Genomic DNA, 21,113 nt, shown 5'->3' with positions numbered 1-21,113 from the left:
CAGCGTCGGACCGTGCGCCCGGGGACTCTGTGGTGTCCCACACTCCAAGAGCGCACGGGCCACCCAGCAGCAGTCTCTCCACGTCGCGGCGCAGGGCGCGGGGTACGGGCACCCGGGACGCCTGCGTTGGGGTATTGGGGCGGCGCTGGCGCGGGGGCGGGGAGCTGATTCCAGCTGTCCGGCCCCCGGCGCAGCGGCCAATCAGCGCGCCTCCCCGGCTCCTGACCGCTATTTAGCTCGCGGCCCGGCTAGAGTTTCCCCGAGTCCGACTCACTTCCTCCCGCGGAGCCCTCCCGCGCGCACGCCGGCCCTGCCACTCCCGGAGCCGGCGAGCCGGCCGGCCCGGGGCCAGCCACGCCGGCGCCATGGAGGAGGGCCCCAGCTCGCCCGTGTCCCCCGAGGACAGCCTGGCCACCAGCGAGGAGGAGCTGGAGCGGCAGCCCAAGCGCTTCGGGCGGAAGCGGCGCTACAGCAAAAAGTCCAGCGAGGACGGCAGCCCGACGCCAGGCAAGCGCAGCAAGAAGGGCAGCCCGAGCGCTCAGTCCTTCGAGGAACTGCAGAGCCAGCGCATCCTGGCCAACGTCCGCGAGCGCCAGCGCACGCAGTCGCTCAATGAGGCCTTCGCGGCACTGCGCAAGATCATCCCCACGCTGCCCTCGGACAAGCTGAGCAAGATCCAGACCCTGAAACTGGCCGCCAGGTACATAGACTTCCTCTACCAGGTCCTGCAGAGCGACGAGATGGACAATAAGATGACCAGCTGCAGCTACGTGGCCCACGAGCGCCTCAGCTACGCCTTCTCCGTGTGGCGCATGGAGGGTGCCTGGTCCATGTCCGCCTCCCATTAGCACGCGCCACCACCCGCCCCGGACCGAGCCAGGGAAGGTAGGTGTGCGCCCTGCGGGGACCAGTAGTGGGGGAGCGCCCCTCGCCCCTCTGGACCCCTGTCAGCTGGTAATACCGGCACGGGGAGCCATCAGCACTGTGGGATACAGTGGCAGTGTCTAACTGGATGTGGGTAAGAGGGGGCACCAGAAAACCGCCTGGGTCAGCAGCCTGGAGGGCGATGGGGGCCAGTCCTTCCAGGTCTGTGAAGTGGATGCCACCCAGAGCCCTGCGTTCCTTCTCTCTGGAGCACCGATGGTCTTCTAACAAGCTGTCCCTCCTGGCTCCTGGTGCCTGGGTCACATTTGCCCCCAACCATGGTCTTGGTGCTGGGGACAGCTTGTTTGGAAAAGCTGAGGTGGCCGGCAGTCCCGGACTTGGTCCTCAGCAGTCCTCGGTGGACACCACTGGCTTGCTCCAAGCCCCTACCCACCAGGTCCCAGGTGGACAAGCCCCCAAAGTGGTGTCCTGTGGGCCAGACAGGGATCTGCCGGCCCCAGGCTGCCCACTGGCAGGTGGAGGGCAGTCAATGGCAGAGCCGCAGGCCTCTGGTCTCCCTCCTAACCACCCCCACCCCCCACTTGAACTTGGACAGCCTGGGAGGCCCAGGGCCTGTCAGGGCTCCAGGCTGGGAAACAGGTTTGCAGGACTGAGGAGGACAAAATGCAGCTGGAGGTCGGGGTCCCCGTGGGAGTGCTCTGAGGGTCCTACAGGGTCCTTGGGATCAGGCACCCTCTAAGTTCCGGTAGACCGCTGGGCCGTGGAGGCACCCACCTCTCCAGAGGGCTTTACAGGTCTCTGGGCATCTGCTTCACAGCCATCCCCTGCTCTGGGAAGGATGGCGGGGTCTTTCTGGGGAACCCGATTTCTGTTTCCCCCCGACTTGGTATGCTTTCGGTTCTTGCCGGTCTTCCAATGTTGTTGCAAACGCCGCTCCTTTGCGCACGCAGAAGGAATTTAGATTAATCAAGAGTGGGGCCTGACGGCCCGTTCTCCCCAACGTCTCGCCTGCTTTTTTATTTGCTTCTGAAATATCTGCAAATGTGGTTGCCATCGCACAGGTGGGTTTCATATTTCATTTCACTTTTCCCGCACATTCCCGCCGCTGCTGAAAATTCTCTGGGCGCACCGGCACCCTGGGATAACGGCAGTTTGGCCGTTTTCTGTCACACACACATGTGAAACACACACTGCAGCGGCACCACGTGTGGGATCTTCTCGGGCCTTTGTCAAGCCCAGATGGAGTGTCTCAATCACATTTCTCCAGGAAAGACCCGTCGGGGTTGGCCGAGGGCTAAACCACTCCGGTGCGATCCCACACCGATTCTCCGTGTGTGCGTTTTCTCATGTTTCCACCCCAGGAACGAGCGCCCCTTAGTTTATTCCCTCTGCCCTTTGTATTGTCGTCGTTTATAGCACATCTGAAATAAGGATAAACAGACAAGGAATGCCTTCTTTCACACACACACACACACACACACGCAGAGTTTTGTTTAAGAAAAATGTCAACAGAATTACCATCAAGTTTGCCCCCCCCCCTGAAAATTCTGGGGCTGAGGCGGCGAGATGTGGAGGAGGGGAGAAGAAGGCGCCGGGAGAGCGTACCTTCACACAGGAGTTCCGAGGGGCTACTCAGAATCCCTTTTTAATAAGAGCTATTACCTTCTAAGATTGAAAGAGGCACGCACAGATCGCAATTACAGCCCATACTGAAGACCCGTGCTTGTGACCGTGACAAGCGGGGCTGGCACCTTTGGGGGGGCCCTTGAGAAAAGTAATAGATCACATATTGAGATGGGGAACAGATGGCCTCTGCGGGGTCCTTGTTTCATCCATCTGCATACAACTGGCCATTCTGATAAGCGGGGTTCTTTAAGGCGGTAAACACATGCAGCTTGCCAAGAACGGCAGAAGTATGGGTACACCAGTGCCCCGAACGTGCCTCGTGCTTATTTATCAGGCACGTTTAGATGAACATGGTTTGGGTCTTTTTATTTTTGCACCAAAATGAACCTCAACATGGCGGGGCCCGCTGCTTGATCTCTGTGAGTGAAAACGTGGCCAGAGCTGGGCTGGTCGGAGCGCGTTGCAAAATGGCATTTGCTCTGAAAGCATCCGTAGCTCTGCCCGGAGGTGCCGCCGATCCTCTGTCAGCTGTAGCCTTTCACTGTGAGCGGCTTGCGGCGTTTGTGTCCCATTAGAGATGTTTTCAGCTCTGCAGAAAGCGGAGTGTAGCTGCCCGGCAGCAACAGGGCTGAGGTCGCTGGCGTCCAGCTGGGACTAGTATTTATCCTGACTGGCATTTACAAACACCACGAGCCAGCTAGCCCTGTCCTGTCCCTGGCCGGTCTGCAGAATTTACCCACCTGATACATTTGGCTGTTCTTCTTAATTGTCTTCTTAAACATGTGGGCCTGGAGCAGGATCAAAGCCACCTGGCCGGAGGGGCAGTGGACGATGACCATGACCTCTCAGGTGGCTGGCCTAGTCTATGAACCCCCAGGGAAAGGAGAATTGCTTCTCCCGCATGTGCACAGATTTCCAGCAGTTACTGGAGTCCCAGACTGCAGCGTGCGTGCGTGCGTGCGTGCGTGTGTGGGTAGGTAGAACTTTTAATTATTTTGGAAAACGGTGCTAAGGCCTCTCCATGCAATACGCCTCAGCGTTTTCTTCCCTCCGGAAGGAAGTTGGGTTTCTTGGAGCTGTGTGTTGTCTTCTGAAGTCTAGATGGCCTGGGCGGAAAGAGAGGTCCCCTGTGGGGGTGTAGAGAGGAGCGGGGTGCATCCCGAGGGATTAGGAATTTGAAGGGGAGGAGGAAACAGACAGGAAGGCCCAGCCAGCTGAAGCTCGGGGTCACTGATGCTCATCCACAAACTGCCGCTGCTGTCACCTTTGTCCTTGTGGACAACAACAGTTTTGCTTTCCCCCCTGTGGGGAGCCAGGCTGGACCAGGGTGGGACTGGGGACCCCAGCACTGCTGCGTGAGGCCGTTCCAAGAGTCGTGCCTTCCTGGGTTTGTTTCTGTTTGTCGGAAGCATGTCTGGAGCCTGTGAGCACGGGCGTTGAGGCGTCCCTCTCTTGCTGTGCGCAGGCTGGGTGAGCCCGAGGCCAGGGCCCCTGGCCTGGACCCAGATCACACATCCACCCTTTCTGAGCCCAGTGCGGAAGCTCGCCACTTCAGCCTAAATCCGGGCCTTTGAGAAGAAATGACGACGGCAGATGTTTTACCCTGCCAGTTTCTGAGTGGGGACATCGTGGGTGGGTGGGCGGGTAGGAATACGCTGGGGTTCTGTGCACCTTTCCTGGGGAAGGAGGAGCCTGTGGGGGACAGCAAACCAAATGCAAAGCGCCCCTCTTCCTACAGTGCTCCCAGAGGAGGCGATGCCGCCTGGGATACGGGAAATGGGGCAGGAGTCATGGGACCCGAGGGGTCCTGTCAGGCTTGGCTGCATGCAGGAAAAAAGCCAAGAGGAAGGAGCAGAGGGACCACTTCAGAAGAGACGGCACATGGTCCTCGGAGCACGTGCACAGGCACACTCGCGCGCCAGGCAGAACGGTGGGTCTGCGTGCTGTGTCCGTGTGCGCTGTTTTCTGCTTGTGATCCTGGGTGGTGGCTTTGCGAGACTTTGCCTCTGTGGGCTGGAAGGGACCGGGTGCCTGAAAGGACCCCAAAGCTCCATCATTTCTCAGCGTTGAACTGTATCAGAAGCATGGGTTTGATATTATTATCAATGGGCATCAAACTCCAGCGGAAGCGACGATGAAGCCCAAACCGAGCTGGCTGCCATTGAGCCGCAGAGAACGGCCGCTGTGCGGTTCCCGAGACGGGAACTTTTCACGGGAGCAGAAAGCTGCCTCTTTCTCCCGGCCGCGGCCTCGCAGTGAGCAGCCACCAGGGCTCCTTGGAAAACCACCAAACAAGAACAAGCACACCTAAACCTTAAAATTAAATTCGAGATGATTGCAAGCTACGTCACAAAACATTCATTAAAAAGACTATTTTTAATAAAAGATATTCCACAAGCATTTGAAAAATATTTCTACAGGCAGGCCTGGGAGCTTCACGCTGTTTGCTTGCTGTGTGTGTGTGTGTGTGTGTGTGTGTGTGTGTGTGTGTGTGTGTGGTGTTGGGGACGGGGGGAGGGTTGGTAGACACGAAGCTGTCTTCTATGTAGCTGTGAAAGGTTTGAAATCGTGGGGGCACGGTCCACAGGGGCACAGAGGCGGCCCACAGCGAGCGCAGGTAGCGGGGAGATTGGGGCCCAGAGACTTGCTGGATGCTGGGTGGCTCCAGACCTTCCATTTGCCAATAAGCAGTTTCTGGGTAGCTCGGGAGATGGGTCCCCACATGTCCCCGTGCTCTGTCAGGGCTGGTCCTTATATCTCAGCAGAAATCCCCCCTGCGCCCCTCCACTGTTTCCACGTGGCATTTCTCCTCAGAATATGAGCCACTCTCAAAATATATCCACCAGTGAATTAAGTGGAAGTGGTTCCCATAGCCCTTAAGCCGAGGGTCTCGGAAGTCCCATCTGCTTCTTGGATACTTTGTAAGTCTTTTCATAAACCGACCGAGAAACGCCTCCTCTCCACGCTTCCTCTGCCGGAACCCATTGTTGCGGCCACTGTGTCCGTCCATCCCGTGGAGAGCCTCCTCTTTGTCTCTGCCCCTCCGCTTGACCGAGGGCCGGTCTCCCCTGACGGCGCGGACAGATTGACTGCAGTGGAGACTCCAGGCTGGGTGGCCGAGAGCTGGGGCGCTGGCCGGGAGCGGGGTGTTAGCTGAGTGTGGATTTGGAGGGAAGTTTAGTGGTGCTGACTGAGATTTTCATGCAACATCAACTGAGGCGTGCGTGGTGGGGGAATTCATCCTGGCTGGTGACTACGGTTGTCACGCCAGAAGGTGGCTTGTCCCAGAACCTGGAAAAGCCAGCTTTGTGCTGACGTGAGGGAGCTTTTCATAGCTCACCGTGTTCACTTATCCGTAACTCGGGTGCCCGATCTCACTGATGTTCTTATTATTCCGAGTGTGTGGGGGCTGGGGAGGGGACTCAGCTATCACCTGCTTCCCATGGTCACACTGTGTCCCAGCAGGGCCTGCACGGGGACCCTCTCAATGAGCCGTTCTCGCGGCACCCTGCGGATTCGTCACGTTGCTTCTCAGATCCCTGGGCAATGGCTTCAAAGCAGGCAGATCCCTCCCTCCCTTCTCTTGTGTGCCGTTCCGCTCGCTTCGTTGAAGAACGGTGGGCTGCCCAGAGAGAGCTGCTCTTATCAATGGCATGCCTTCTAGAACATTCTCCCGTCTCTCTCGCTCGCTCGCACGCCTCTGACAACGGCCCGTCCTCTGTGGGGAGTGAGAGTGAAACGTCCTGTGTGGCGTGTGGGTGTCGGGTGTTCGATGGGGACGTCCTGCTGGTTCATCTGGCGTGTGACTGGCAAGGAAGGTTTGGGCAAAGGCCTGTGGTTGGCTTCGCCCTTGCCTGTGCGTGGAGTGTTGCCATGGCCAGGACCGGAGCCGGGCCGGGCACCACAGGACAGGGCGGGAAAAGCAGGACAGGGAAAGCAATGACAGACAGACACTGCTGTCGGGCCTCGGCTTCCGTTGCGTCACATACAAATAGCAGGTCGCCCGGCCTTTCTGTTGGACTCTGACGGGTCTGCTGCCTAGGCAGGTGGGCTACGTGGGGGCGGGGGGGCAGCTTGACAGATCCACGGATGCCCCCAAAGAAAGAGCAGGCTACCCGGCCCCGGTCACCCTCTCCTCCCATGGCCCCAGTTCTCCGTGCCAGGTCTGCTCTGCTGGAACCTTCTGGAAGCCCGGGTGCAGGCCGGCGGCCGGCAGGGTCGTATTTGTTTTCCGTCATGAGAGCTGCATATAAAAACTGAGCCGCTGTTTCCTGCCGTTGGTCTCTGCTCCTTCGGCGGCTTTGGTCAGAGGGGGTGCAGAGGGACCAGAAGCTGGGGGCTGGGTGATGACAGGCTCTCAGCCTCTCCTCTTGCCGGACCCCGAGCCCCCTGGGCCTGCTGCTGGCGTGGCAGCAGCCACGTTTGCCAGCCACCTTCTGGAAAGCCTGTGAGCAGTTCAAGCCCCATTTGGATCCGATGCTTTGTCTTGGCAAACCCAAGAGGTTTCCTGGGGGCGCCCTGAAAGACGGGGAGGAGGAATGCGGGCGCATTGGCCGTCTCCAGCTGAGCCTCGTGGCGGCCCTGCTCCGGCGCTGGGGCTGAGTGATGGCCGCCATCTTTGTGGGCGCTGGCGTCCCGGCCAGAGCGGGAGAGGAGAGGCAGCTGTCTGTGGTGGGCTGGGAGTGGGTGCTGGAGCTGAGAGGGCCTCTTCTGGTGACGGCTCGGGCGTGGTGTGGTCCTCTAGAAAAAAGACCGGAGGGCCCGGCCTGTGGCCACCTTAGGAACCTGGCACATCTCCTCCCAGGATGCCCTGCACTGGGCGCGTCCGCGGGCAGCTCCGAAAGCACACCCCGCTGCCTCTACGCGGTGCTGCCTGCCGTCCGGGCGCCCTGTCACAGTGCGCTCAGTGTTCACGCCAACACCGCGGAGCCCAGGGATGCAGTGGGCAGCTCGCTGGGCTGCTGACCGCCTGGCCAGCAGTTCAAACCCGCCAGCTGCGCTCACACACGGTGAGTTCTGGGAAACCCGCGGGCCGTCCTAGCCTGTCCTGTAGGGCCGCCATGAGCCGGGACCGCCTGGGTGACGGCGAGTGAGTGAATAAGACACCGGCCAGCTCCGTGGGTACACAACCCCTGTGCCCAGGCATAATTCTGCAGCCGGGGCCTCCCCTGTCACGTGTGTGCTTGATCCTCATGTGCAAAACCACCCAGACCTGCATGGGCCCTGCGTGTCTGCGCCTGAGAGGGAGCTTGGGCAGACAGAGCTGAGAGGGAACACGCGCACACACGCACATGCTCACACACACGCACGTGCTCACACACGCACGTGCTCACACACGCACGTGCTCACACACGCACGTGCTCACACACTCATGCGCTCACACACGCATGTGCTCATACAATGACTTCTCCCAACCCCCGGGCATACAGCTAAGGCTCCCACAGCAGTAACTAGGTTTGGGGGTTCTGTGGGCTGTTGACCGGTGCCCCCAGTTCCCATGTCCCCTGCTTCTGGAACACCCGGATTTATTTTCTTGACCCCAAAGCTTGTGACGAGTGTCCATGGCGTTCAGCTTCCACCCACCGTGTGGATTCCTTTCTGAGCCCCATGCTTTCGCCCCACGTCAGGCCTCACGCCAGGTCACTGCATGCGCCTGGCCATCTGTCCATGTGCTTCTCTCCGTATCTGTTTCCCCTCATGACCCTCTGGGGTGGCACCGAGGGAAACAGAACTGCAGGGCAGTGTGTGAGCCACAGGGAACTGGCGCCTTCAGGAGTGGGCGTGGGGGTGTCTGCCCAAGGAAGGTGGGGGCTTTGTGTGACTGTGGGTCTCCTTCCCCTGGCGCCCACAGAAACCTCCAAGACAGTGCTTGGCAGAAGGGCCCCCTTCCCATCTCCCAGTTAAATGACACTTTAATGAAGCCCAACCAGACAGCCCTAGCACTCCCAGGGTGAGGCCCCTGGGCCAGCAAGCCTCCCCTCCTGTCCACTCTGTGCCCCCCCACCCCCACATCATCACGAGGGACATCAAGGATGTCCCAGAGCCCACCCTGCCCTAGAGGACCCAGCCCCAGTCACTAGGAGCAGGGGTCACCAAGATGGACACCAGGGTGCCTGACAGCTGTGCCCAGGGGGCCCTGGACAGTGTGGCCCTGACCCACCCCCAGGGCAGCAGTCCTGAGAGCTGGAAGTTACAAGTACTGTCTGAAACCAACATGAGAGTTCCCTTCTTCTGCAGGTTGTCCCAGGCCCCGGGGTGCCCCCACCGGCCCCTCCTCTCCTGGTCCCCCAGGAGGAGGAGCAGGAGTTAGGGGACCCTGGGGGCTCTCAGTGTGGGCCCACCTCCCTCCGTGGGTACCTTCCCGTGGCCCTGCAGCTCATGGAAGCCGTTGTTTCCAGTGTCCACCCGACGGGCTTCCCTTCCAGCGCCAACATGTCTGACGTGGCGCTTTATGATCTGGGCATTTGAACGCAGAACCTCCGTGGGAGGTGGGCTGGGCTTCCAGGTCGGCCCCTGGACAGAGACCTTTCTCCTTAGGACGCAGCAGCTCAACTGGGCATTCCCGCACACAGCCAGGAGGGAGCCAGCACACATTCTCGCTCCCCGCCCAGCAGCTCTGGGCCTCAGTTTCCCCATCTGCAACATGATGGCCCGTAATGCTGGTAGCCCTCCATTTCCAAAGTCCTATGGGACCAGGTGACCCAGCAATTCCACTCCTAGGTAGATACCCACAGGATCCAAGAACAGGTGTGCAAACAGACACCCTACCCGGGACGCCCCTAGTACAACTGCCCAAAGGTGGAGACGGCCCATGTCCACCAACAGGTAGATGGATCAGCCCAATCGGGTGGATCCGTCCAAGGAATGTGCTTCTGCAGGCACACACACGCTGCGACTGAGTACATGCATGCTGTAACATAGCCACGGACACGCTATGACGCAGCTGGATCTCAAAGACACCATGCTTTGTGTGATAGTCAGGCGCAAAAAGTCGCCCCCCTCCCGTGGAATCGCCAGGGTAGACAGAGACAGGAGGCAGAGGCCTGGTGGTATGGTGGTTACGCATTGGACTGCTTACTGTCAAGTCAGCAGTTCAAAACGACCAGCCGCTCTGCAAGAGAAAGACGAGGCTTTTTACTCCCACAAAGAGTGAATACCCACCGGGGCCAGTTCTACCCTGTCCTAGAGGGTCGCTATGAGTTGGAAATGGCTTGATGGCAGTGGACAGCAGGAGGGGGGAAGAGAAGTGGGATACTGCTGCCGGGGTGCAGGGTCGCTATTTGGGGTGCTGAGAGTTCAGATGGCGGTCCTCAGTGCCGGGGGACTGTCCATCTTGGAATGGCTAAGGCTGGCATGGGAGCTTTGCCACCCACAGGGATGCTGTGACCCATCGCATGGGGGCAGTTAGGTGAAACCTTCAGCCCCCACCCCCCTTTCAGAGACAGACTCCTGTGAACCCACAGGACTCCACGCTGATCAGGCAACCACCACCGTACCTCCCTAAAAGCATTTTCTTTCTTTCTTTAAAAAAAATCTCTTTATTGGGGGCAACTTTATCACAGTCCATACACACATCCATGTGCCAAGCACATCGGTACATTTGTTGCCATCATCCTTCTCAAAATATTCCTTTCTACTTGAGTCCTTGGAATCAGCTCCTCATTTCCCCCTCCCTCCCTCCCACATGAACCCTTGATAGTTTATAAATTATTATTTTTTCGTGTCATACATTGTCCAATGTCTCCCTTCACCCACTTCTCTGTTGTTTATCCCCCAGGGAAGACACAATTGATAACTGTGATCAATTCCCCCTTTCTCCCCCACCTTCCCCTTCTGGTATCTCTACTCTCATTATTGGTCCTGAAGGGATCATCTGACCTGGATTCCCTGTGTTTCCAGCTCTGATCTGTATCAGTGTACATCCTCTGATCTAGCCAGATTTGTAAGGTGGAATTGGGATGATGATAGTGGGGGGGTGGGGGTGGAAGCATTTAGGAACTAGAGGAAAGTTGTATGTTTCATCGGTGCTATTCTGCACCCAATCCATTTCCTTTCGATAAAAGTTGGTCAGAGGGCACTTCAGACAACCCTGGTGCCACCCTGCTCCCTGGCCGGTGCCCTGATCCTAGCGGCAGGTCCCGGTGCCTCTGAGACCTACCAGAGTGCTCTGGCCTCACGGGGCAGGGCGCTGACATGGTGCACAGCCTGAGTCCCGAGGAGCCCCGTCTACAGAGGACTGGTTAGTGTCATGGACATTGTAACCCCCTTCTCTGGCTCCCCTGCTGAGTGGGCATCACGGACACTCCCTCGGGTGTCAGAGCAGCAGGGTGGCAGGCTCTGATTGGCCAGGCTGGAGAAGGACGGGTGCCTTTGGTGGGTGGTCTTGGCAAAGGATGCTGGGTACATCCAGACAGCCAGAGCAACAAACAGAACTGGACGTGGGACACACAGTCTCTGTGCTCTCCCATTCCCACCCAGCGTCCCAGATCCACCCACTTGTCCTCTCACTGGTCACATCCGAGGGCCTGCAGGGTGTAGAGAGGGTCACATCGCCATCCCACTCAGCTCAGGCTCCCAGGACGTGCAGTCCAGGTGTGGGTAGAGTGCAGGCCGCACCCTGAAGCCCGCCGGTGAGCCTGCCGCAGACCCCAGGACAGTGCCTGGCGTGGGCCATCGGGGACTCGGAGGTGGAGGACTGGCCCTGCTGGGGGATGGGGTAGCTAGCAGCAATGGGGGGCCTTCCTGTGGGAACGTCTGCTCAGAGCCCCTTCCTCAAGCAGGAGGGGTTTCGTCTGCTCAGCCTGGGGGCCGGGGCGGCAGAGTCTGGGACATCAAACAGGGAGGAGACCACCACCCGGTGGGACAAGGCATGCCTTCCTGGAAGCAGCTCCTTTCCAAGGCCCTCCTGATGGCACCGATACGTCTCGTGACTCCGCGTGGGCAGAGCAGTGCTGTGTCCCACACGGTCCCCCGTGGCTGGTTTGAGGGGTTCAGTCACCAGGCCTGTCTTCCAGGGGCCTCTGGGTGGACTCAATCCTCCCACGGTTTGGTCAGCAGCCAATGACCTTAACTGTCAGCACCGCCATTTGGGCCATCCGACTCATGGCGCCCAGTCCAGGCAGAGGCTGCCCATCGTCTCCAGAGCAGACAGCCTCTCAGCCTTGAGCTGGACACACAAACCCACTGCCCTTGAGTCCATCCCGGCTCACAGTGACCCTGGGATCGTGGGTCATGCATCAGGCTGTTCGCCCAGAGGCCAGCAGTTTGAAACCCCCAGCCGCCCTGCAGGAGAACGAGGAGGCTGCCTGCTCCCCTGAGAGGGACAGTCTCAGAAACCCACAGGGGCAGCTCTACCCTGTCCTGCTCGGGGTGGCTGCCTCCAGGGCAGTGGTTTTCACCCGTCTTCATGCCGAGACCCTTGAATACATTCCTCATGTTGTGGTGAGCCTCCAACCATAAAATTATCTTCATTGCTACTTTATCACTGTCATTTCGCTACTGTTATGAATCGGGCGACCCCTGTGAAAGGGTCATTCGACCCCCAAAGGGGTCGGGGCCCACAGGTTGAGAACCGCTGCTCTAGGGTCTCCTAATTGGCCAACAAACACTTGAAAAGCCTTGAACTCCAAGATATTCCAGGCAGACCCTGGGATAGCTGACAATTTCTCAATTGAATTGGAAACGCGGTTCATCTCCCGCTTTGAGGACAGTGTGGTGTCCTTCTGGTGGGGTGTGTGAGAGAGGGCAGGTAAGGAGAGGGGCCACAGCCCCACCCACGGGGCCCTGACCAGGACCAGGGATCTGCCACAAAGCCTACCCATCAGGGCCTTCATGCCAGTGGAAGCTCGGGATGCTCACCGCCAAGGTCAGCAGTTCAAAACCACTGGCCGCTGCGCAGGGGCAAGACGGAGCTTCCTCTTCCCGTAAAGAGCGACAGTCTCGGAAACCCACCAGGGCCGTAGTACCCGTCCCTTCGGGTCGCTGTGAGTCCGTGTGGATTCCATGGCGGTGAGTGTGGCTTGGTTTGGTCTACGGAGCCCCAGGTGGGGGCTTCTTGAATAAACCTGCTGCAGGTAGGGGACTGTGTGGCCGGCGGGTTCTGTGGCACCTGGTATTTGGCAGTGCCTGTCACCAAAGGCTGCGGGACCAAGGGAGGCAGGCAGGGTCTCTGTGAGAAGCAGCTGACAAGCCCCTCCTCCTCTTGTCTTCTGTTTCCCCAGTGTCAGGGCTGGCTGACCAGTCACCGCAGGGTGGACAGGGTTCGGTGAAGGGGGAGTGGTGGGGACAGCCTTCCTTGCTCCCCTCCCCTCCTCTTGCACAGTGGTATCTTCCTGCCCTGAAGCAACGGCCTCGGGAAGACAGCCAATCCCAGACCCTTGGAGCACAGCAGACCCCGGAGCAACCTCAGGACCACACATTCTGTCCCTGTGTCTGCTTGTCTGTCCTCTGCAGACCCAGCTCGAGACCCTGCTCTGAGGACTGCCTCAGGGCCGTCTCCCAGCACTCATCCTGAGCATGGGCCTCACATAGGCACGGAGGCCCGTGGCTGTCAGCTGTCCTCACCGCTCTTGTGGTCGGCAGGGCTTCACTGAGGCCCCCCTAACTCCCTGGGTGATGCCAGGGGTTAAGGACCTCACCACTGACAGTGAGGTGGGCAGTTCGAATCCACCTGAGGTGCTTCTGCTGAGAAAGGCCTGGCAGTGAACCACAGCCGTGCTCTGACTTGCCCCCTGTCAGATCCTCGGCCACTGCGTTGCTCCCAGCAGCCTGCCTGGTCTGTGTTTCCGAACCTTGTCTCTGGGTGCACATCCTTACAAATCACTCCCGATGGTGGATAAAACGCAGTGGACCAGGCAGCTCTTTCCCTAACCTAAGTCCTGGTGACCCAGGGGGTTACTTGTAGGGCTGCTACCTGCATGGTCAACAGTTCAAAACCACCAGCCCCTACTCAGGAGAAAGCTGAGGCCTTCCACTCCTGTAAAGAATGACCATCTCAGAAGTGCTCAGGGGCAGTCTGCCCTTTCCTGCAGGGTGGCTGTGAGTCGGGTGGGCTGGATGGCAGAGGTGAGAAGATGGAGCAGGGTGGAGACCCCACCCCCTCCTCCACTGGGCAGCCCTGCAACTCTGCCCCTGGGAACTGGGGTGAAAGGCTCACCTCCCCAGCACCAGCATCGCGTGATGTTAGCTGACCATCCCCGAGGGTGGCTGCAGCCCAGGAATGTTCCGGTGCCAGGAGGGGCCTGGGCCCGGAAGTGTGCAGCACGGGACCTGGGCAGCCCAGTGGCCAGCGGGCCACATCACTCTCAGAGACATGACTAAAAGGTGTACGTGTCTCTGCCCTCACTAGCTGTGAGGCGGCCACACATCTGGGGGGTCCTGGGTGCACGGAGGGCAGTGGGGTGCTTTCTCCTCCTCAGGGGCCGAGAGACCCTCGGGGTGTGGACCCATCCAAGGAGAATACTTGATCTCAATGTGCAGGATCCCTTGGCAGTGGGAAGAAGGTCAGAGGTGAAGGGGCGGGGAGTCTGGGCAGCGGGCCTGCAGCGTGAGTCACAGAGAGGGAGCTGGGTGACGCAGAGCAGGCCTGTCCTCCTCCAGCTTAGGCCTGGGGTGCAGGCTGCTCGCAGTGTCCGCCCCGCTCCTCCCCTCAGGGCCTGGCCAAGGAGGGGTGGAGCGGGCTGTACTGCCGAAGGGGCAAGGTCAGAGGCACAGAGGAGGGTGCTGGGGGTGGCCTCTGAGTGCAGAGGCAGCTCACCCAGGGTCCTCCTGTCTAGCTCCCCACCCTGGGTCCATGGCCCCTGCACTTTGTCCCCTGCAGGCAGCCACACAGCTTGTCCCAGGCCCGCCGGCCCCTTGCATCTCCAGAATGACCCTCGTGACTTGTATCTACTCTTCCCAGGAGTCTGTGCTGGCTGGAAGGGCTCTGCGGGGCGACCTCTTCTGGGGACCGTCCTTACCTTCAGGCCTGAAGGGGTGGGGCCGCCTCCAGGCACCTGAGGAGGAAGGGGTTTGCAGGTGGGGGTATGAAGGCTCGGGGTTGTGCAGCAGTAGGACCATCGCCTGCCAAGGAGGGCTCCCCACCTCCTCGGGCTCCCCCATGCTCTGCACTGCTCCTCCTCCCAAGAGGTGTACAGTTTCACACAGGGAGAAACTGAGGCAAGAGGGGAGCAAAACACCAGTCCCAGTTTCATCAGCTAGCCTCAGGCAGGGACAGGCAGTCGGCAGGAGTTTGGGCTCCTGAGCCTGGGTCCTAAGCTCAGTAGTCAACACAAGTGGAGGCTTGGCCCCCTTCAGAAATGTGAGGCCCGTGCTAGGGACACACGCACCCATTCTTAGGATGTGGGCCGGGGGGTGGGGGCGCAGGTGAAGTGTGTGGTTTAGAATTCCCTGCTGCTTGGGGTGGGGGCTGTTTGCACTCACACACATTCACACAGATGTGCACACTCAGCACACAGTCACTCATTGCCGGCCCTCCTTAACTCTTCAAGACAACCTGAGACGCACCGCAGCTGGCTTCTGGCTGGGCTGGGGTGAGGGCCCTACTGAGCCCGCAGTTCCGGAGCTTTAGAAGGGACTACATAGGGCTCCGCACAAGCAATTGTGGCTTGACTACTAACCAAAAGGTGGGTATTTCGAGCCCAGCTAATGGTTCGGAAGGAGAAAGGTCTGGCAGCCTGCTTTGGGAACAGTGACCGGGCCGGGAAGCCCAGAGGGGCAGTGCTGCCCCTCTGGAGAGGGTAGGTGTGAGCCAGCCCCCAGTGGTGACCCAGGGAGCGGAGCAGGGCTCAGATGCCAGTAGGAGCGTGGAGATCCGAGGACACCAGCAGCTCCGAGGAAGCAAGGTTTGTTGACTGCTTCCAGGATGCCCTTGGGGGCACAGGCTTGACTCTCGTGTGCCCAGGGCTATGTGAGGGCGCTGGATGGGGGCGGGACAGGGCAGGGGCTGATGGGGCTCAGCGCAGCCAGAGCTGGAAGGCTCGAGTGTCCAACACCTTCCAGAGGGCGGGATCCCTGACGGTGACCATGGTGTGGTCTCTCCCGTGGAAGGTCCAGCAGACCAAAGATGAAGGACCCGTCACACTGTGCATCAGGGGGGTCCGGCTGAGACCTGCAGGCCCAGAATTGAGAGGGACACGGCAGGGGGCCACTCCAAAGCTCCACGACAGCGGCATCTCTCACCATCGGTCTGTCTGGCCCTCATGGGGCATCTGTGGGGACTCCTGCATGTGGGGCCCCATGCTCTAAAAAGACAGCACTCGGTCCCACTCCCCTGGGGCTCAACCAGGGACTCCAACCGATTGCCGTCAAGCGGAGGCTGGCTCCCGGTGGGCCCTGGGCAGAGCAGAGCGGCGTGCAAGCCACAGCATTTTCTAACCCCTCCCCCCCGAAGCAGACCACCAGGGCTTTCTCCTGGGGCACCTTTGGGTGGGTTTGAACTGCCCCCCTTTTCACCCGGTTACTGAGTACTTCACTGCCTGAACGCCTCCGGGAGCCGACTTGATGTCGGGATGTTGGAGGGCCTGGGGAGGAGCAGGGGGCAGGGTGGTAGCTGTCACTTGGGGGTCCCTGCCCAGATGGAGCTGGGGAGTAGCCCAGGGGGAGCCAGTGGGGGTGGAAACTGAGGACGGACTGGATGGGGAAGGGCTATCAGGATGGACGGGCATCACACCGTGCTGGCACTCAGCAAGTAACTCATCGCCGGTCCCTTCCGGTGCCAAGCCCTTGAGGGGTGGGGACCCAGTGTGACCGGTGTTGCTACCTGCCCTGAACAAGCTCACCTGTATGCTGTGGGAATTCTCACAAGGGGACCAACTGGTCCCATCAGGATAAACAGAGATAAGCAGACTTCGCTCTTCAACCCCGTCTTCCTTGGACCCGCAGTCTGTGCTCATGGAAGCAGCAGTCAAGAGATCAGACAGCACAGAGAACTGGGTAAGTCTGCCACACAAGGCCTGGGCACAAGATCAAGGGTGCCACTTTAAGGACTCCGGTGCACTTGACCCAGGCTGCGATGATTTTCAGTCTTTTGCTCGTGAAAGTTGGGCGATGAAGAAGGAAGGACAGAGAGGAATTGATACGTTGAATTGCGGTGTTTGTGAAGAATGTTGAAAGGGTCTTGCACGGCCAGATCTGTCTGAGAGGAGGCACAGCCAGAATGCTGGTCAGAGGCGAGGGTGGTGAGACTGCGTCTCCTGTATGTTGGTCATGTTAGCCGGAGAGACCATCTCTCTGGGAAAAGACACCATGCTTGGTAAAGTGGAAGGGCGGTTTTAAGGAAAGAAGACTCTGGGCAGGCTGGACGGACACTGGCTGCAACGGTGGGCTCACACGTACATTCTGACAGGGGCATGGGACCAGGCGGTCTTCATTCTGGGTTTGTTGCGCACGGGGTTGCTGTGAGTTGGAACCAATCTGAAGGCACCTAACGACCAGAATTCACTTGAGTTCTATACCTCCCTCCCTCAGGAGGGGTCTGTTCCAGGTGCCCGTGGGCAGCATGCAGTCTATGGAGGCCCACACCTTCTTCTGGCCTCACCAAATGGGCCTGGTAACTCAGGGAGTCAACCAGACAACCAGCCATCACCCAATCAACTAACCAGTTAGCCAATTAGCCAACCAACACCTAACCAACTAACCAGCCAGCCAACTAACCAACCAACCAGCCAACCAACAAACCAACCTACCCTCCAGTCAGCCAACCTACTAACCAGTTAGCCAATCAGCCAGCCAGCCATCCAACACCCAACTAACCATCCATCCAACCAGCCAGCCGTTAACTAACCAGCCAACCAGAGTACCAACCAGCCAGCCAACCAACTAACCAGCCAGCCAACTAACTAGCCAGCCAACCCACCAACCAGTCTACCAACCAGCAAACACCCAACCAGCAACCAGCCAGCCAGCCAGTTGCTGTAGACACTTCCGACTGTCGGCACCGTGTGTCAGGTGGACTACCCTCCAGAACTTGTCCCACGTGGAGTCGCTGGAAGCAGCTCGCCAGGCCTTTCCTCCGACTTGTCTCTGGTGGACACCCTCTCCAGCCCTTTGGGTGAGCACCTGAGTCCGTTCACTGTTCGCACACCCCTCAGGACCCCCGCAGAGAAGTTTGTGGTCCTGGAATCCAAGGGTCAACACAGCTGGGAATTCCACCTGCACAGACACTGTCATGAAATTCCCATCAGTCCTGAGGGCAGAAAACAAAAATTGCATCGCCCCGACCCTGACTCTCCAGCTGGGCCCTGCTGGCCCCGAGCTGCTTTGATCTGGCAGTGTTGGCGGCTAAGAGGTCCTCACGTCATCCTGTCCTTGGGCAGGTAGACAACAGAGACCAGGTGTAGCCCCGGTGTCTGCAGTGACAGGTGTCCTGGTGGCTCCTGTCTTCTGTCCCACAGACACGCTCTGGACCCTGGGATCCTGGAGACCCTTGCGAGCTCCCCTCTTCCACGAGGTCTAGGGGAGTGACCTCTGAGCTCCCTGAAGCTCCTGGTGGCTCCTGTGCCTTGGTCTCTGCCACATGGGGGCCTCTCTGTGCCCGTCACCAGTGGCTCCAGCTGTCGTCAGACACAGGAACAGGAGGTAACAAGAATCGACCAGGAGGAAGCTATTGGAGGAGGGTCAGCCCTGAGTGAACTCTGATTTCTCTGACCGCCAGATGTCCTGGAGCAAAGCAGGAGGGAGGTGGCCCTCAACGCTTCTGTCCCTTAAAGGGTTTGCCTAGCTGGACAAAGCCTGGCCAGAAGATGGAGCACCTGAGGCTCCATGAAGTCCCAGCCCTCTGTCCTCTCCAGCCCACCACCCTGGCCCCCGGCTCTGGGTGAGCCAGGCACAGAAAGGAGGACGCTCCAGCCCCCAGCAGCCTCCTCCAGGGAAGATCCAGCAGGCCTGGGGGTGGGCTCCCACAGCCTCCAGCACCATGTCCTCAGCAGCGGCGGCCTCCTCTGGAGGGTGGACCCACCAAGACACAGGTGGAAAAGGGCCATCCTATGAGTGGATGCGATTAGAGGACGGCCCCCGCTGCCGGGCTGCCCGCGTGTCGCTGCATGGTGCCTGGGTCAGGCGGCCTGGCTCTCAGCAAGCTGGAAGTCCTTGCACAGATGGGAGACAGTGTCCTGCTCCTGCCAGCTCCCTGCCCTGGGTGAATGCTCGCCCAAGGATCTATAGGCACCAAGACACTGGGCCCCTGGGCCGGGTCTTGGGGAGGGGTGGGGCAGTCTGGAGGCTCTGTGCACTCTCCCCAGCAGCCCCACCCGTCCCCCGAGGTCTGAAGGGGTACACAGATGGGTGAAGAGGTTACCTACCGAGAGGACCGGTAGCAGAGAGTGCAGCTCAGTCCGAAGGGAAAGCTTATATCTGAAGACCCTCATGCGAGAGAGAAAAAACTGAATAGAAGACAAAGGGTGCGGTTGCAGTGGGGCCCGAGTATCGGGGGCGGGGTGGGGTGGGGTGGGCAGTGGCCCAAGGAGGCTCTGGACTGGGGGTCAAGTTCCCAAGCCACGTCCCGGCCGTGGGTGCGCCGGGATGGGAGAACTTATTTTCAAGCAGTCTGCCTCCTCTCTGGTGTTTCACATCCACGGCGGGGAAAAGGTTTCTCTCTGCCCACCTTAGCTTATCAGCCAGTGGGCATCTCCCCCAGCAGGGGACCCACCCTCGAAGGGGGCCCGCTCTCGACACCACCCTGTCCTGGAGCTCAGCCTGGAGTTTGTCCCACCGAGCCTGTAACGGGGAGGGACCAGACGCAGGAGTATCGGGAAGAGGAGGACAGCGAGCCCTCGGTGGTGGTGGTGGGGTTAAGTGCCGGCGAGGCCGTGCCAGCTCACAGTAACCCCGTGCACGACAGAACGAGCCCTGCCCAGTCCTGCGCGCCCTCACGCTGCTCTATTATTGCTCGAGCCCCTGTCAGTCCAGCGATCTCCCAGCCACCTTAGCCCTGACCTCGTCCCCCAAAGAAAAGCCGCCCATGAGGAGCTGTGGCATCTGCTCTGACACAGCCCCGCCCAGGGGACCAACCCCTGCCCGGCCCCTGCTCTGTCCTCAGCCGCCCCGGCAGTCCGTTGTGTGGCGAGTCTTCCTCTTTGTTGCTGACCCTCTCGCGGTCCTGCTCCAGGGCTGGCCCTCCTTGACCTCACGTCCGACGTGCATGAGATGAAGTCTTGCCACCTGTGACCCCAGGGAGCATCTTGTCTGGATTTCTTCCCAAGCCAACTATTCAGTTCTCTGGTGATTCCACGTGTAGCCAGTCCTTTCCTGGCTCATCCCAGGTCTCTCTTCTTCACGGCCCACCTTTCACCTGCGTGGGAGGCGGCCGAGAAGGTCAGGTGCACCTCGGTCCTCAACATGGCATCTTCATCCCCCGGCACCTCAAACGGGGTTTTGCGGCAGATTTGCCCGATGCCATGTACCGTTTGGCTTCTTTTTATTTTAAAAATGCCCCCCAGCAGCTGTGTCGGCAGATAATTCACATATCAGACAATGCCGTTGTTCCAGCCCAGCAGGAAGAGCTGTAAAGTCGTCACCGTAATCGGTTCCGAACATGTTTTTGACTCTTGTCCTCGTCGTTATTAGCTCCCCCTCCTCCCGCCCCCCAACTCAAGGAACCGTCTGGACTTCCTGTGCAGAAAAATATTAAACAACAACCAAATAAGAACTGACAAGAGGAACAAAATAAAACAGACCAAGACCTCCAACAAAAAGAAAGGTACAGAGTATTAAAAATGAGAAGCAACTTAACGGGGTCGTAACAGAGAAGTGATCACCTGAGAAATCTCAACCCGCCTGCACCTGCCACCTGCCGCTTCTCTGAACGCTGTGGGTGGACCCAGAGCCACAGGACCCTCGACAAGGTCACGTCACCTTCCTTCATCGCCAGGTTGGCCCCGGGGTGAGGTTTCGGGCCGCGCTGTTGAAAGAGAAGGACCATCTCTTAGATGGACGGGGACACGACTGCTGCGAGCTCGGCCCTCACATCTGTCATACGACGGTGGCGATGGGAGACCCCACGGCCCTCTCCTTGGGCCACATGGTGGGGGGGGGGAGGGTCTCAATGCGCTGGAAGCGACCGGAGGCTGGCCAACAGCAGCACAAAAACAAGCCGCCAGAACGCTCTGCAGAAGCGAGGCTGATGGAGACTCCGTCTCACGCACTGCGGACACGTCGTCAGGAGTGGCTGGTTCCCGGAGAAGGACATCGTGCTTGGTAGAGCGGAGGGGCAGCGACAGAGAGGAAGGCCCTCAACGAGCTGGGCAGACGCGGGGGCTGCGTCCCTGGGCTCACACGCAGGCACGATGGTGAGGGGAGTGCAGGCCGGGCAGTGTTTCCTGCTGTGGTACTGGAGTTCCTATGTGTCAGAGCTCCCTCGGGCACCTCACAAGGACAGCAAGCATCTCTTGGCGGGGTGGGGTGGGGCCCACAGGAGCTCTGTGCACAGCGGGGTCTCCACACAATGATGCTGCACAGACACACTCATTATGGAGCATGTAGTTTCTCCCCCAGACCCGCCACCCCCCGAGCTGGTTCATGTAGTGACCACGATTTCTTTTTTTTAAATCGTTTTATTAGGGGCTCATTCAACTCTTATCGCAATCCATACATACATCAGTTGTGTA

At 59.3% G+C, this 21,113-nt stretch overlaps 1 protein-coding gene across 1 annotated transcript in view; it reads left to right on the top strand.

Moving 5' to 3' along the window:
• The first annotated feature begins 247 nt into the window (after window positions 1-247).
• The window catches only part of TWIST2 (twist family bHLH transcription factor 2), a 45,003-nt gene continuing 24,137 nt past the window's right edge, over window positions 248-21,113 (top strand). Inside the window, exon 1 of the mRNA XM_075529562.1 lies at window positions 248-885. Within this exon, the coding sequence (XP_075385677.1) occupies window positions 366-848 (483 nt within the window). The 5' untranslated portion in view covers window positions 248-365 and the 3' untranslated portion in view covers window positions 849-885. The remainder of the gene's footprint in view (window positions 886-21,113) is intronic.

This window comes from Tenrec ecaudatus, chromosome 13 (genome assembly GCF_050624435.1).
Source record: "Tenrec ecaudatus isolate mTenEca1 chromosome 13, mTenEca1.hap1, whole genome shotgun sequence".
Classification (NCBI taxonomy): Eukaryota; Metazoa; Chordata; class Mammalia; order Afrosoricida; family Tenrecidae; genus Tenrec; species Tenrec ecaudatus.
This window is presented reverse-complemented; position numbering and strand designations above follow the sequence as displayed.